Raw genomic sequence first — 17,713 nt, 5'->3', positions numbered from 1 at the left:
CACATTCCATGGCAGCATACATTTTTCTATGTCATTTTCGTGAAATAATGCAGCTCAAAATGTATGCCGCCATGGAATGTGAAGCTGTTGAAACAAGTGGCATCTTGCAGGTAAGATTTGAGTTATGAATCTTTGAAAATTTTCCGCCCCAGAAAGCCAGAGAGAGGGCCAGACGACAGCCTGAGGACCTTACAACAATCATCATAGACGGAATGGATCAGTCCAAAACTGATGTGCCCCATTTCATCAGACGCGACAAAGCGTCGGTTCACTTGGCTAGGTTACCAGTGCATATAACAGGTAATTTATAATGGCAAAGCTGTGATGGTTCTATAGTGAATGTGTTTCAGCTTCCTTTATTAATTACTTAAAATCAATCAATGTCAATAAGCATTTAAAGGCAGTGGACACTATTGGTAATTACTCAAAATAATTATTAGCATAAAACCTTGTAATTGGGGAGAGGTTAATAGTATAAAACATTGTGAGAAACTGCTCCCTCTGAAGTAATGTAGTTTTCTGAAAACAAACAACTTCGTGTGACCATGGTGCAACAAGGGTGTTTTTTCTTTCATAAATATCTCGCTACTTAGACGACCGATTTAATCTCAAATTTTCACAGGTTTATTGTTTTATCCATATGTTGAGATACACCAACTGTGAAGACTAGTCTTCGACAATTACCAATAGTGTCCACTGTCTCATAAATGTGTTTCAAATAACTTGATTTTGTGTAGTTAAAAAATATGGGTATGATGTTTTTCATAAATACTTTGAATCGCACAAAGTAACCAGCTTTACCAACTCTTAACTATGCTTGTGACTGATGGCATGGTGTATCTTTGCCAGTATTTCACAGGCACTGAAAAATTCATGGAAAAATTCAAATGTATACCGTAGTTGATGTACAACTGTACTGCTTTGGTTTCAGACTCATTTTTTTTATTCAGAAATTAAAAAAATAATCCTACCAAATACTCACAAGGTTTCTGCCTGAATTTAAAATGAAGAAACCAGGCATTTTAATTATTTGTTTTGGTGGGTGGGGGGGGGGGGGGGGATGAGCTGAACAAAAATTATTGTGTTTTTATTTTTGTTCTTTGTTTATTTTGTTTTGTTGGTTGTTTTTTTAGGGTGCTGTGGGGTGGGATGGTTTAAGACCCCCAACCCCAGCCCCACCCCAACTTGAGAAAATTAATGTGGAGATAATGACTGAGGGCTTGAAAACTACTCTTAAATCAATCTCTCTCTTTATGAACAAAACAAGTCTTTTTACACGTTATATATATTTTTTTCTATACCAACAGGCGTTCTCGTGCATACAGGTGTTCCCGAAGGAAAAATCCCACTGGTGTTCATTGACCACAAGGACATACCCCATGATAGCAACATGACTATAAATTGCTTGATGCAGACGCTGATATTACATACAGACAGGCTTGGAAGAGCGTTATTTCTACAGCTTGACAATTGTTTCCGTGAAAACAAGAACCGATATGTCATTGCTTTCTCTGCATTACTAGTTCAACTGCATGTTTTTGAGGAGGTAAGCTTGTTCACTTATAATAAAAAAAATTTTGTTTTTCTTTTTCATCTTTTAACTGCACAGAAGACGGGTTCAGAAATTATGCTTGCAATAAGTAGCACCCGAAGAAACTAATAACCATTGTTGCCAAAAAAAAACAAGGACTGGAACAAAATGTATTATATTAAAGAACACGTTGCCTTGGATCGGTCGGGTAGGTCTTTGAAAAGCGTTTGTAACCGTTTGTTATAAAATGCATATGGTTAGAAAGATGTTGTAAAAGTAGAATACAATGATTTACACAAACATGCCTCGAAAGGAGGTTTTCCTTTTACCACGACGACTAACACGGCCGCCATTCAAATTTTTGACTCCCATAAATGGCCGACCGTGTTAGTTCGCACAATAAAAGGAAAACCACTCAATTTCAAGGCAGATTTGTGTGGATCATTGTATTCTACTTTTAAAATATCTTTCCATATATGCATTTTATAAAAAAAAACGGTTACAAAACGCTTTTTATGACCAACTCGTCCAATCCAAGGCAACGTGTTCCTTTAAGTTACATTACATAATTCATTAGACTGTTGAACTGCATATTAATGTCCATAATAAATTACTTAAAATACTTCATTATTCACAGGTAACCATGCACTTCTTGCCAGTCGGCCATACACATAATGATGTGGACCAACTCTTTTCTTGTGTGGCCTCAAAAATAAGGACAGCAAACATCTACACAGTTGATGGTACAGTACATTTCTATTTATTTATCATCTCATTCTCAATTTCAATTGATGTACTGAGCACAGTTGTTCCAATGTCATTAACCAAATTCTAGTGTGGAGATATATCATTGTAAAGGCAGTGGACACTATTGGTAATTACTCAAATTAATTATTAGCATAAAACCCTGCTTAGTAACAAGTAATGGGAAGAGGTTAATAGTATAAAACATTGTGAGAAACAGCTTCCTCTGAAGTAACTTAGTTTTTGAGAAAGAAGTAATTTTCAGATTTTGTCTATATAAAAAACATGTTTTTGATAATAATTCAGTATTAAAAAGTGGAGGGAAAAATGGCTAAATATGTTTGTTATAAAAAAAAGGAAAACAAATTATTGTACAATGAAATTTGTACTAGGAAATTCTTTTTTCTTTTTTTATAAGAGATGTTAAATTTGCATCGGGGATAAATTTGTTAATTTTCCTTTATTTAAGAGTTGCATTTGACTTGCAGTTAACACTTGCCCTATTATGGATTTAAACCCCATTTTAAAGTGATTTGATTTGAATTGTGTTAATCGATAGATTTAAAGGCAAGAGTAACAGGCAGTTACACACCTTCCATCAGCGTACATAGTGCTATACCATCCTTCAACGTTAAAGGAACACGTTGCCTTGGATCGGTCGAGTTGGTCTTTGAAAAGCGTTTGAAATCGTTTGTTATGAAATGCATATGGGTAGAAAGATGTTGTAAAAGTAGAATACAATGATCCACACAAACATGCCTCGAAATTGCGTGGTTTTCCTTTTACCTCGTCGACTAACACGCCGGCCATTTATGGGGGTCAAAATTTTGACTCCCATAAATCGCCGACGGTGTTAGTTCGCACAGTAGAAGGAAAACCAAGCAATTTTGAGGCAAACTTGTGTGGATCATTGTATTCTACTTTTAAAACATCTTTCCAACCATATGCATTGTATAAAAAACGGTTACAAACGCTTTTGTTTTGACCAACTCGTCCGATCCAAGGCAACGTGTTCCTTTAAGAAGTGGCTGGAACCACACTTATATGGAGCCTTCAAGCATTACAGCCATCCCCACTAGTTTCGGTTTCGACTGGTTGACGGGACATGCCGTATGCATTGGCGAATGTGGGAGTCCAGTCCATGGGAACCCCAACTAGAGACGGATTCTGATGGGAGGATATTGGACATATGCAGGGGTCTCCACTGTCTCAAGGTATGTATCCACTAATGTTTATCTCAATTCAATTCCATTCCTTAATTTTTTAATTTACAAACATTAAATTATTAATTGGTCGAAAGTATTTTGTATGTTGTACCCTTATTTTAAATTTGAATACTCTTTGACATATCATATCACTATCGTTAAAAAAGCACAGCCTGAAAGAATAATGAACCCAGGTTCAAAGGCTGCCCTGTTTACTGAATGTACAAAAACAGAGTAAAAACTTTCACTTTTGCAAGGTTGACATAATATGGAGTTTGACAAAAAATAAGGTAGTGTGGGGATGAAAGACAGTGGACACTGTTTGTCATTACTCAAAATAATTATTAGCATAAAACCTTACTTGGTATTAAATGAGTAATGGGAGCTGTTGATAGTATAAAACAATTTGGTAATGAGTAATGGGGAGCTTCTGACAGTATAAAATATTTTGATAAACGGCTCCCTCTGAAGTGACGTATTTACGAGAAAGAAGTAATTTTTCCCTGAATTTGATTGCGAGACCTCAAGTTTAGAATTTGAGGTCTCGAAATCAAGCATCTGAGAGCACACAACTCAGCGTGACAAGGGTGTTTTTTTTCTCTTCATTATTATCTCGCAACTTCGATGACCGACTGAGCTCCAACTTTCACAGGTTTGTTATTGTATGCATGTTGAGATACAGCAAGTAAGACGACTGGTCATTGACAATAACCAAAAGTGTCCAGTGTCTTTGAAAAGGAAGATAGTGTGGTGATTAAACAAGAAGACTCTTGCTTCATAACAAAAATATAAACATGTTTCATGTATATTTTTAACACTTATTTGTTTATCCCTCCACCCCCAGAACACACCACCCTTGCAACCTCCTCCTTCATGGGTTGAGCCTTGCCTTGAAAAAGCTGACATACCTGCTCTGGAAAGGGACATCCTCCTTAATGAGGGATATTTAATGAGGCTACCAGAAAGTGCATGTACTTGGTGGCAGAGGTTTCTGGCTGGTATAAGAGACAGGGAACAGGTGAGCTGTCACAAATCATGGCCCTTCAGGAGACAAAAGACACAGTACAAACAATCGTGCTCCTCTGCTGAAATGGATTGTTTCCATTTTTAGTTAGGATCATACTGATGAAAGTCAGTAGGTTTCTAAAAACTGATGATGTTTTTTACACCATGGGTTGGCTATGGCTGCTATCATCTTTAAAGGCAAAATATTGAATTTGTTTTCACCACAGCATTGTTGTGACCTTTGTATCAGTTTTAAACTCAGTGATTATGAGGTTTATGCCAGCTGTAGTCTCCAATAGAAACTATTGATATTTATTGTAACAGCCAAAATTAAGGAACAATGTGTTTACTTTGTAAAAAACGTACATGGCCACACGAACATCAACGGAGTGAGCCCAGGTTTATTTCAAAGGGTTTTTATTTCATGCTTACATTGAATCAAAGGAAGTAAAGAACACTACATTGTTAGGTTTACCAACCTCGTACTTCACTTTTATACTAAGATAAGGTTCAAATATTTGCTGTATTGTTAAAGTTACTCATTATTAACTTTTAGGTTCCAGATGTACCACAACATTGGCCTCTTGAGAAATTAGAGGGGCTTCTACAGAAACGATTAAACACATCTCAGGACATCTCAACCGATCTTGAAGTCATCCACAGCAGGTTGACAATAGAATTCCCAAAGGTAGGTTGCAAAGAACACAAAAGAATTTGGTAATGGTTTTCTACAGGGCAGCTGACCAAGAATAGTTTTGGTTGTCAGAGTTAATTTGTAGGGGTCCGATGGGTGAAATAAAAAAATAAATAAAAAAATCTTCTTTAAATTTGAATTCAGCTACTTTTTAAGAAAATAAAACCTCGCTTAATATTTTTAAGTATTAAGTGCCAGCAGACTCAACTTTAAACAAAAATGAATACGTACGGATTGAATACATTCTATTGAGCATCAAAGATCCCAACGTATTCAATCATTCAAGCTTGTCTGGTGATGGTAACCTTGCAGGATTAAGTGTTTCAAATAGACCATTGTCATTTTCCTTAGAATAAAACATAGCTGTTTAATCCAAATACATTGTGGTATTCATAACTGCAAAAGGGGAACTCCTGGAATATTCCCTAAATAAGTTTAAAAGCTGCTGATCATTATTGCTCTTACTTTTTAAAACATTGTTATTTCTTCAATTCTCAAAATATCCATTGATAGAGACATTTGGTATCTTTTCCGTTTTCTGTTTTTATGTTTCAATCGGGGAACAAGGAAAGGAGAAGCCTCGGTTAGTGTCCATTGAGGAAACAAAAGACAGTATAGCAGAGAGGCAGATGGTGGCAGTCCATTTAGATGACACAACCAATAGGCCATTCATTGGAAAGGTTCATTGTAAAAAAGAATCTACCATCGAGGTGCAATGGTACAAGGGCTCTTGGTTAAAAGAGTGGAAGGGAATGACTGTTGGAAAAGGAAAACATACAAAACCCTATATTGATGCAGTAGGCATCCAATCAATTATTCTTTGGGGTTTTGTCTTAACACACAGAGGCTGCCTGACATAGGAAACACGAATAGAACTAAAAAGGAAATACTCAGAGCTTGATGAGGAAATAGAATAGACTATAGAAAACAAAGAAGAAAAGGGGGAAATCACTCCCATCACTGTTATTTACGCCTGCGATTTATGATTTATTCTAAAATCAACTATGAGGGTTGCCAATTGGTTCCATTCAGAACCTGGGACATGTTTCAAAGATTTGTGTATTATGTATTTAAATGTACAAAAATTCAGAGTTAAATTTCAATAACTCATTGTGGCTAGTCTACAAGGGTCTACTCTATGAGGGTTGCCAATTGGCCTCCTTCATAACCTGTGTACCAGTGTATGTATTGACGGCTCGTTTTCTCAACGTCTTGACTTGAAATATGGCATACCACAAGGATCGATAGTGGGCCCCCAACAGTTCAACATTTACACCACTCCAATTGGCAACATCCTGCGTAAGTACAACCTTCAGTTTCACATCTACGCAGATGATATACAAGTGTATTCTTCTTTCGACCCCGGCAACCACAATTCCATGATATCTGCACTCTCACAGATGTCGACATGCATTGATGAGATCATGTCTTGGATGATTGTCAACAGGCTCAAGCTCAACGAGGAGAAGACCGAGTTCCTTGTGGTAATCTCTGATCACCTTAAGCACCTCCTGCCTGCAGTGACTCTCCGTATCGGTACCAAGATCATCCAGCCCTCTGAGAGTGTGCGCAATCTCGGTATTGTGTTTGACACTTCCTTGAGTATGAATGCTCAAGTAACATCCCTGTGCAAAGGTCTCAACTACCAGATGCGCAATATCTCTAGAATCAGAAGATTCCTCGATAAGGACACCTGTCATCTTGTTGTCCGTGCTCTGATTCTTACCAGGCTTGACTATGGTAATGCCTTGCTGTTTGGGTCCAACTCAGCAGACATACAGCGACTCCAACGGCTACAAAACTGGGCTGCTAAACTTGTCTGTCGTGCCCAAAAGCATGACCACGCCAAACCATACTTACAATATCTTCACTGGCTGCCGATTAGGGAGAGGATAACCTTCAAGATCTTGGTTTATGTGTATAAATGCCTCAACAACACAGCTCCTGGCTATTTATCCTCTTGCCTGTCTCTCCATCGGCCTGGGCGCTCAAGTCTACGCTCAGCATCCGACACTACTCGCCTCTTGGAACCTAACTCAATCAAGCTTCTTAAGTCGGCCTCAATTCGCACATTCTCACATTTTGCTCCACACACCTGGAATGCACTCTCCCCCTCAATCAGGAAATCCGACTCTCTTCGAACATTTAAGAAGTGTATCAAACATTCTCTATATCCTATCTAATGCGCTGCGTTCTTGACGTAGTGGCGCTATATAAATGCCCTATATGTATGTATGTATGTATGTATGTATGTATGTATGTATGTATGTATGTATGTATGTATGTAAATGGAGCCCCGAAGTTGTACCCATATGTCGCCCTGACCTAAATGGAGCCCCGAAGTTGTACCGAGATGTCGCCACGACCTAAATGGAGTCCCGAAGTTGTACCCAGATGTCGCCCCGACCTTAATGAAGCCCCGAAGTTGTACCCAGATGTCGCCCGACCTAATGGAGCCCCGAAGTTGTACCGAGATGTCGCCACGACCTAAATGGAGTCCCGAAGTTGTACCCAGATGTCGCCCCGACCTAAATGGAGCCCCGAAGTTGTACCAAGATGTCGCCCTGACCTAAATGGAGCCCCGAAGTTGTACCTGCGACCTAAATGAGCCCCGAAGTTGTACCCAGATGTCGCCCGACCTAAATTATAGCCCCAAAGCAGTACCTAAATGTAGCCCCAAAGTTGTCCCCAGATGTCGCCCCGACCTAAATGGAGCCCTAAAGTTGCACCCAGATGTCGCCCCGACCTAAATGGAGCCCCAAAGTTGTACCCAGATGTCGCCCCGAACTAAAATCTTTAGCCCCAAGCTGTACTTAAATGTCGATCAAAGTTGAACCTGGGCGAATAATTCGAATATCCGGTTAATGGCGAATAGGTTTTCCTATCCGTAACCGCGAATGCCTTTTTTTTTCTTAACCGGATATCCGCATAGGGCGCGAATAGCTATTTATAAATCGGATAGTTCTGTAATTACAACCAAGTAACCGGATATTCTTTAATATCCGAATATCCGCGGACGTCGGGCGACAACTGACATGAATGTTTTGTCTGAATCCTAATGAAACTTCTATTAAAACAGCATAAAACAGCATAAATTAAGTATTTAACTATGCTCACCTCCGTGAAGAGTCAAAACAATGACATTTCTGACGTAATTTGTTCAAAGATTACAAAAGTTTTCCTTCACGTAGAGTCATCCACGATCAAAAGAAAAAGCAAATCGCCATCTTTAAATTAGATCCGGTCATTTTTATGAATGAACCGAGTGACACTGTCTAAAACTAATATCAATCCGCCCAGAAGATCTCATTCACGAACGAACAGCGCCCTCTAGCAACAAAAAAAAATATTTTTCTAAATATTTTTTTATTTTTATTTTTTTTATAGCGCCCTCTAGCGGCGAAAAAAACTATTCGAATATCCGGTTAATTTCGGATAGTTGGCCAGCGGTATCCGAATAACAAAATTTCACTATTCGCCCAGCACTATTAAGGACACAAGTGTCACGGCTGGGGATTCGAACCCAAACTCTGCTGATCAGAAAAACCACACTTTAACTTCCCGCTCTTAACTGCTCGGCCACGGTACTTCCATGGAGCTTTGAACAGAATGGAACGTAATTGCAGACAATTATGAACGGGCAGATACTGAGAAACTACTCTGAGATAATCATGAACCTGATGGGGTCGATTTAATAACAAAACTCTTCCTAACTTAGGATTAAGGACAAGTCCTAGCCTGAAGACCGATCCTACGTAAGACCGGTCCTAGGATCGATTTTACAAAACCCGTTCTAAGCAGGACGAGTCCCAAGTAATATAAACCCGAAAACAATCCCTCGGACGAGGCTAAACACGCTATTTCAACGGCCATTTCTTGCCTGATGTATTGCCTACAGTGAATAAAACATTTGTATGGTTTGCACATCACGTGATCATGTCACCCGTCGGCCATTTTCTTTTCTCTTAGTGGCTTAATTTGCATACGTCTTTATACGCTGACTTAACTTCAAGGTTTTACAGGGCCTTATTATTATTTGGATAGAGAAGAGGAGGGAAAATCCAAAATTGAGAGGAAACACTGTGTTAAGAACATGCAGTGAGTGGGACAAATTTCCCCAGCCCTCATTGCTGGTCTGCAGACCGCGGAGTGGTAAGCGATATATGTTTTGCACATTATTGTGAAGTCATAAGACCTTTATGTGCAGAGAGCATTGTCAAACTCCTAGTCCCCCAACCATCACAGTGGCTTAAATTGGAAGTTTCCCCCGATTTCTTTCTTCCATGGAGACGTATTTTGTTTTTACCTTTGTCCTTGTAGAACCTTTCATAGACTTTGTGCACAAAATATTGACATCAGGAACCATCCGACGGTTCAAAACTCTAGTTCAAATCTCTAGTGAGACATAACGGTCCATGGCAGACACACCTACTTCGTGTTAATATGAAAGTTAATGCATAGTTTGATTAAAAACTAAGCTATTTATTTTATAATGCTTGTATGCAGTCAGATCTTCACGGGGATTCGTTCCGGATCTTACCATTTTGTTGTTCTGCACAATTTAATTTTTCAAATAAAAAATATACCTGGATAAATAAAAAGTCTGATCAAAATTGTATTCCTTGAAGCTGCGTAAAGTATGGAACGTAATTTTAAAATTAGAGTCACGGTCAAGTGGATTTGCCAAAGAGAAATCGTCACCATTGGTCAATTGTTAAAGGGGCAGGGCGTTGGTGTTTAGTCCTTTGCTGTTATAAAGGCATAACATCAATCTCGTATCAGCTCATTTGCAACAACTGTGTTCGAGTGTTACCATCATCTTCAGAACTGTGACACCTTATAATGACAACCATGTTGACCGCACTGATGATAAATTGTGACCATCTTGGTTAGCACTGTGCCGTCGTCGTATTGCGTCTACTCAGGTTGTTCTAATTGTCCAGCCGAACCAATTGACAAAATGAATGACCATCAAATACAACAGATCCTGTCCCAGAGATCTGTTATTGACGAAATGGAACAAAATCCGCAACTCTTGCACAATGCCACATACCAAAGATCATTTGTAACACTCACTCCTCGGCAGAACCAGCAGATCGTGAGAAAGTATCCCAAGATATTCAGGGACAAGGAGTCAGTCGTATTAAAGGGACACACCGGCTGACCGTTTACGCATTTTCGGGGTGTAGAATCATAAATAATGCTTTTATAGATGGTTGTTGTAAAATAAAATCATCAAAATGTCACGTATTTAGCGAAAAATTATTTTAAAAAACCAAAGCGGTTAAAGGCCAGCGTATACGTGCTTCCAGCCGTTGCAACTGTCAAATCTTCGTGACATTGTCGCACAATGTTGTCAGTAGACTGGTGCTTTGTTTATAGCAACGTTTTACTATGACGGAGCATAAGGATCCAGTCTATCCATACAACCAGCATAAACGGATCAGGCAAATGGTTCGACGATGGAGGTAGACCTTCGTGCTTCGACGTACATCCAAAGATTGTCACGAAGAACACAAAGAAACTAACCCAGAATATGATGGGACAGGAACAAGTAAATAAAGCATTCCTGGCCCCAATAAACTAGGCATACTACCGCACAGCCATGATGCAGTTTGGAATGCGATCGTGGCGTGGTGCAAGGACCCAATTTCATAATGCCTTTCATAGTGGCACAAAATCTGCTTAGCACAAAATAGTGTTGCAAAGCTGAAACGGATTACCAGCCAAATTTTAATTAAATTTGTAAACCTTTGGCTGGTGCCCGACTAAATCTTTAAACAGTAAAGACTGTTTGTCAGCAGTATTTTCTGCAAAACAGATGAAATTGATCAACGGGCCCTGTTCACAGTGAAAAATTTTTTTATCTCGGAGAGGGGGGGGAGTGCATCTTGAGGGATTCAAAAGCGTCCTTGTGAGAATGTATTTTGAAACGTAAGCGAAGCTGCAAATCTTGAAACGTAAGCCTAGCTTGCCTCTGGATTGAGGGCGTATCTTTTGATTATAGCGTATTTCTGGAACCTAAACATATCTTGGATTGTATAAGCGTAGCTGAGTAGCTGTGTAGCTTGAAACGTAACCATTTATTTTCGAACGTAACCATATTTTTTGGAACGTAAGCATATCTTGGTACGTAAGTGTAGCTGGGTATTTTGAAACGTAAACGTAGCTGCGTATGAAACGTAAGCCTAGCTTGACTCGGGATTGAAAGCGTACCTTTTGATTATAGCGTAACTGGAACCTAATTGTATCTTGGATTAAGTGTAGCTGAGAAGCTGTGTAGCTTGGAACGTAACCACATGTTTTGGAACGTAACCATATGTTTTGGAACGTAAGCATATCTTGGAACGTAAGCGTAGCTGGGTATTTTGGAACGTAAACGTAGCTGCGTATGGAACGTGTAACTTGACGTAGGATTAATAGCGTACCTTAACTTGAAGGAACGTAAGCAAAACTTGGAATGTAAGCGTAGCTGAGTAGCTGTGTAGCTTAGAACATAACCTTATCTTTTGGAACGTAAGCATATCTTGGAACGTAAGCGTAGCTTGACTCGGGCTTGAAAACGTACCTGTTGATATTATAGCGTAACTTGAAGGAACGTAAGCGTAGCTGAGTATCTTTGTACCTTGGAACAGAACCAAATAATACCTCAACAATCTCAAAAATAACACTTCGTTCACAGAATTAACAAATTAACAAAATAATGCTTTGATGAAATTTTGTTTTATCATTATTTTTGTTTCAACCTTTAACAAAATTCTTATTCACCTGTCCTTTTTTACGATCGGGGCTCCGTTATTTTGTTATCCTTTTTTTCTTCTTTTTAACACATTTGTTAACCCCCTGCGATGAATCTTGAACAACAAATTTAGTGAATAATAACTTTAATCCCCAACAGCAATTTTTTCACCATGCTTCAACTCTGACTTCAGGGCCCTTTTAATAAAGCTGCTCAGCTGCAGATTTTGTGCTAACTGAACGATTTCCATTTTATAGCGCCGCTAACCGTATAGCGCACGAAAAGGCATGCTATTGTAACATTCGTGCCAATCAGCCAGTAGAGGGCGTCAGCACGGCTCCGTGGTGGAGCTAGTTGCTGGCTGGCCCCCTGCTGGAAGATTGGAAAACAACTTTATATCCAACAATTTCATTCTGGATCTGAAAACATACGGCAAGGTCAACGGTATTAATGCTTCGCTGGATGTTTTATAAATTGTATTTATTCGGGTAAACAAATTGTAAAGAATTATCCATTGAATACAGGAGCACAATGAGCAACACCCTAGGCCATTACCAATGGTCTATTGTCACCGGTTTTGTCGACATGATTCTTTCTCCACTATTTAGGGTCAAGTCAAAGTAAACCCGACGCACTCGCGTAAAACTACCTGGTTAAACTGAATTTAATAGGTGAAATATTATTTCCAAAATGGCGACTTCAAACTGTCTCCTTACGTTTACATCATTCATGATCATTTTCTTGGAGATGGGATCTCTGAAATCGTTCGGTGTTTTATTCAACCCTATGATGGATTCTCTAGAGTGCAGTGCAGCTGAACTGGGGACTGTAATCGGCATGTCAAACAGTATTAGTTTTATCATTGGTAAGTCACTTATACCAATCCTATACGTGGGAGTTGTACTGGTGAAAGAGCCAAGATATGATTACAAATAACCATTGTTGTCGTTATAAAAAAAAGAACTGATTTTATAAACTTGATAACAATCACAATATAGAAATGTTTGCGTTAACACCATGTATTGATAATCACAAAATGAGTTGGGGTGGTTCTGGAAAGAACCGTTGGTTTCAACTCGACGTTTCAACTCGATCAGTGTACTCTGATCGTCTTCTTCAATCACAAAGACTTAAATATCACTTCTGTAGCATTATCCTTATCTGCCACATTAACTACGAGTGGGGATTCAACATACTATAAATTCACAGCTTTTGAAAACCAAACCACAATGATGTGCTGAAACTTAAACAAGTGTACGGGCATCACGTTATGGAGGAAACTTAATGAATGAAAATACTGGTTTATTTTGAGTTGTGACTTGTTAAGAACCAGTGCCAGAATTCCAATTCATTACAATATCAACATGTTGCTTATTTTACAAATATTTGACCCCAACATTTTGATTTAAAATTCAATAGGTATTTTGATGGGGGTCGAGAAAGTTACAAGCTTTCATTTGAGCCATTTTTCGAAAAAGTCCGCCAATTAATAGTAGCAGTGAAATAAAGTGTTTAATGTGTTTTTTGCTTTGTCTGCTCAGTCTGTAATAACTCCCATTGGCTCTTTTCTTTGTACGGGCACTCCCTATCACAAGCTGCGCTTACTTGCATGATTGCTGAATCCAATTTCCTGCATTTTGTGTATCACCTTGCTAACATTGCATTTATAATATTTGAGGAATTTGAAATAAAAATTGAACTGAAGTTTCTTCATTTGCTTTGTTTTCTTTCCGAACGATGGTTACAGGACCGATCACAGGGAATCTTGCAAAGCGATTTGGCAGCCGGGTGTGTGTAATGACCGGAGGGTTCTTGCTTTTTGTAGGATACCTTGCCAGTGCGTTCACTTGGAACATCTTTCAGTTAACCGTCACATTGGGATTAACGACAAGTAAGTGTCAGTTTTTGGGGTAAAATAACACCTTTTTGGTAATAATATGTCATAACCATGTCTATTTTTATCACATATATGCAAATTTGGCAAACTTTTTTTTCTGAAATGAAGGTCACTGGGTAATTTTTAATATGTTATCGTGACCTTGCCCAGTTTTTGAAACAATGTATCATTCCAACAATCATCGAAATAAAAATCACTTGATATAGCATGTCTTCTAAATATAAATTTATAAAGTGTATGATGGTGTTAGCACACACACAAATTGAAACACAAAGCCTAGCACATGAAACCAGTGTGAAAAATAAATGTCCGAAATTTATAAAAAGAATTTTCATTTCAAAATTTACTCCAGATTTTGCCATGGAGGTATAAGTAGCGAGCGAACTCGAAGGTTGAGACAACTCGACCGCTTAGACAACTCGACTTTGAGATAATTCTACTAGTTGTCTGCACCGTCGAGTTGTCCGACGGACGAATTGTCAAAACACGCGTCCGTCTGACCATTCGACCGTTCGGATAACTCCAACTTTAAGACAACTCGACATTTCGGACAACCCTAGCACATAAAACCAGTGTGAAATCTAAATGTCCGAAATTAATAAAAAGAATTTTCATTTCAAAATTAACTCCAGATTTTGTCATGGAGGTATAAATAGCGAGCGAACTCGAAGGTTGAGACAACTCGACCGCTTAGACAACTCGACTTTGAGATAATTCTACTAGTTGTCTGCACCGTCGAGTTGTCCGACGGACGAATTGTCTAAACACGCGTCCGCCTGACCATTCGACCGTTCGGATAACTGCAACTTTAAGACAACTCGACATTTCGGACAACTCGACTGCATAGATAACTCGACTTTGAGACAACCCTACGAGTTTCATAACGGTCGAGTTGTCTGAACGGTCGAGTTGTCCGAGTGGTTAAATAGATACGTGCTCCTTTACTGAGTGAGACATGTTTTTTTATCACAGTAGAAAAAGAACTATTTTTAGGGCTAAAGAAGGCAAATGCTAGCAAAGACAGAAATTATAATAACCATAGGGGTCAGCCACGGATTCTAGGGGGCAGAACTGCTGCGTCTGCTTCGGGTAATGTGGGTTCGGAAAGGTTGGGGTGGCACCGTACGGAGCCGTTCCGGCTATCTCCGCAGCCTACCGACACGAGGGCAGAAGAGTTGGGGCAGCACCACACGGAGGTGTTCCGGCTGTCTCTGCAGACTACCGACACGAGGGCAGAAGAGTTGGGGCAGCACCACACGGAGCTGTTCCAGCTGTCTCCGCAGCCTACCGACATGAGGGCGGAATAGTTGGGGCGGCACCGTACGGAGCCGTTCCAGCCGCCTCCGCAGCCTACCGACACGAGGGCGGAAGGGTTGGGGCGGCACTGTACGGAGCCGTTCCGGCCGCCTCCGCAGCCTACGGACACGAGGGCAGGAGAGTTTGGGCGTAACCACACGGAGCCGTTCCGGCTCTCCTCACAGAGCATCAATGATCCTGAGGATGCCATGGTTGAACCAGTTGTCCAGGTTATCCAACGCGACCATGTTCCAGCTGGGCTGCTCTGCACTGTACAAAGCAATAGGGTTGAGCGAAAGAAACTGCTCCGCACTGCAGCATCCTATGGAGTGGAGCAAATGGATTGGCTCCACCCTGCACAAGACAATGGCGGTGAGCACCATGTGGAGCTCCGCATGGAGTACAAAGCAATAGGGCGAGCACATGAACCTGCTTCGCACTGCACAACCCTATGGAGTGAGCAGATGGATCGACTCCAGCCTGTACAACCCAATGGGGTGGAGCAAAGGAGCCTGCTCCGCACTGCACAACCCAATGGAGTTGAGCAGATGGATCGACTCCACCCTGTACAAAGCAATAGGGTGGAGCAAGGGAACCTGCTCCGCACTGCACAACCCAACGAAGTGGAGCATATGGATCGACTCCGCACTGCACAACACAATGGAGTGGAGCAGATGGATAGACTCCACCCTGTACAAAGCAATGGGGTGGAGCAAAGGAGCCTGCTCCACACTGCACAACCCAATGGGGTGGAGCAGATGGATCGACTCCACCGCGTACAAAGCAATGGGGTGGAGCAAAGGAGCCTGCTCCACACTGCACAACCCAATGGAGTGGAGCAGATGGATCGACTCCACCCTGTACAAAGCAATGGGGTGGAGCAAAGGAGCCTGCTCCACACTGCACAACCCAATGGGGTGGAGCAGGTGGATCGACTCCACCCTGCACAACACAGTGGCGGTGAGCTCCGTGCGGAGCTCCGCAATATACAAAGAAATGGGGTGGACCAAGGAAACCAGCTCCACACTGCACAAATCTATGGATCGCTACCGGATCAACTTGGCACTGCTTGACCCTATGGGATGGAACAAAGGACCCAGCCCCCCACAGTAAAAGTCAACAGAGAAGACCCAACGGCATTGGGTCGCCAGAACACCTGACATAATCATCCACCGTTGGTGAAGAAGGCTGTGGAGGGAGTGGTGCTGTCGGCAGGCCAGGAGGAAGAGTTGGGCCCTCCCTCAGGGAATCGGCGGCCCGTGATGTTCCCCGAATAAATTTGATGGCGTCTCCTCTTGGTCCGACTACCTCATCCACTTCGAGAGTGTGGCGACCGTTAACCAGTGGGGGAGGTCGAGAAGGCAATATTTCTGGCCTCCCATCTGGAGGGATTGGCACAAGAGGCCCTAGCTGACATGGAACCGACAGCACGAAAGGAATATTCCTGCATCTTGGCGTACTTTGAAAAACGATTTGGAGTCACGGCCTGGATACCGTTCTACCGGGTATAACTGTTGAAGCGCCACATGGGTAGCGATGAGTCATTAAGCAGTCTGGGGCAGTGTATTCGGAACTACCCGCCCAGGCTCGGGAAGAGTTGGCCGTGGAGGCTTCTAGAAACGCACTGGGAAATAAACACAGGTCCCCCGCGTAGGGCATTCGATCGCTCGATGGTGGAATGTTTTGGGTGCCATGATTTTGGACATTTCCGACGGGACTGTCCGCACAGGAAACGGAGATTCAACAATAACCAGCGAAATGCACAGAACAAATCTAAACTTACCAAGCAATCAACTGGTGGAGGGCCCCAACACGAAGGAGGCATCTTCGGAAGGTTACAAACAATGGTCTGCTCCTTGTGTGGTGGGTCGTTGTTTCGCTTGCAAACATTGTGGAAGAAAGTTTGCCCAGTCCAGCAACATGAGCAGCACCGGCGCACATCTTGTGAGGTACTTCATCAGGAGAAGCCTTTTCCCTGCACCCGCGGTTGTGGTCTCCACTTCTACAGGAAGTACATGCGGGATTGTCACGTGCGAAGTTGTGAACACACCACATTGTTCGCGGGTGGTGTCGGGATGATGGATAATGAATTTGGAGTAGACGGCGGCCAGTCAAATTCCCATGGGGCTTGTAACCGTTTGGAACAGCCCCAGGGCCCTCTGGTGCCGCAACACCAGCCACGACACCAAACTAGGATCCAATGAAGAGAACAATTCCCAACCAGGATCCAACGAAGAGGACCACGCCCACGCGGAACAGCTACAAGTTCCCCCTGCGTCGTCTCTACGAAAGCGCTCAACCAGAGGCAATGAGTCCACCTGCACGGAGCAGCTCTCTACCCCACATCGAAGTGAAGTTCTAACATCGGACGCTGTCGAGGGTACCCCGGCACGGACAATGCCTGATCGATGCCCCACCGGAGTTTTTGGAGCAGCTGTTTCAGCAAACATAGTTGAAGGGGATGTCACTCCCTTGACGGAACTCCAGATCTTAGAGCCATGCCTTTTTGTTTTCTTGTTGATTGCCAGTTATCTTTCCTATTGTTGTAAAGGGGGTGTCTCCCTGGCGGAGCCGGTCCCTGGTGTTTACTGCCTGCTTTTGG

General features: G+C 41.6%; 2 protein-coding genes and 1 pseudogene across 2 annotated transcripts in view; all 3 read left to right on the top strand.

Moving 5' to 3' along the window:
• The first annotated feature begins 59 nt into the window (after window positions 1-59).
• LOC139952663 (uncharacterized) lies at window positions 60-6,183 on the top strand (annotated as a pseudogene).
• Window positions 6,184-6,579: 396 nt separating this feature from the next.
• On the top strand, window positions 6,580-7,362 carry LOC139952662 (uncharacterized). The gene has a single exon (XM_071951866.1). The coding sequence runs from the start codon at window positions 6,580-6,582 to the stop codon at window positions 7,360-7,362; it is 783 nt and encodes a 260-aa protein (XP_071807967.1).
• Window positions 7,363-12,608: 5,246 nt separating this feature from the next.
• The window catches only part of LOC139952687 (monocarboxylate transporter 12-like), a 12,760-nt gene continuing 7,655 nt past the window's right edge, over window positions 12,609-17,713 (top strand). Inside the window, exons 1-2 of the mRNA XM_071951888.1 lie at window positions 12,609-12,783; window positions 13,666-13,809. Of these exons, the coding sequence (XP_071807989.1) occupies window positions 12,609-12,783; window positions 13,666-13,809 (319 nt within the window). The remainder of the gene's footprint in view (window positions 12,784-13,665; window positions 13,810-17,713) is intronic.

Source organism: Asterias amurensis, chromosome 20 (genome assembly GCF_032118995.1).
Source record: "Asterias amurensis chromosome 20, ASM3211899v1".
Classification (NCBI taxonomy): Eukaryota; Metazoa; Echinodermata; class Asteroidea; order Forcipulatida; family Asteriidae; genus Asterias; species Asterias amurensis.
The sequence above is the reverse complement of the archived record's forward strand: the minus strand, read 5'-3'. Positions and strand labels throughout refer to the sequence as shown.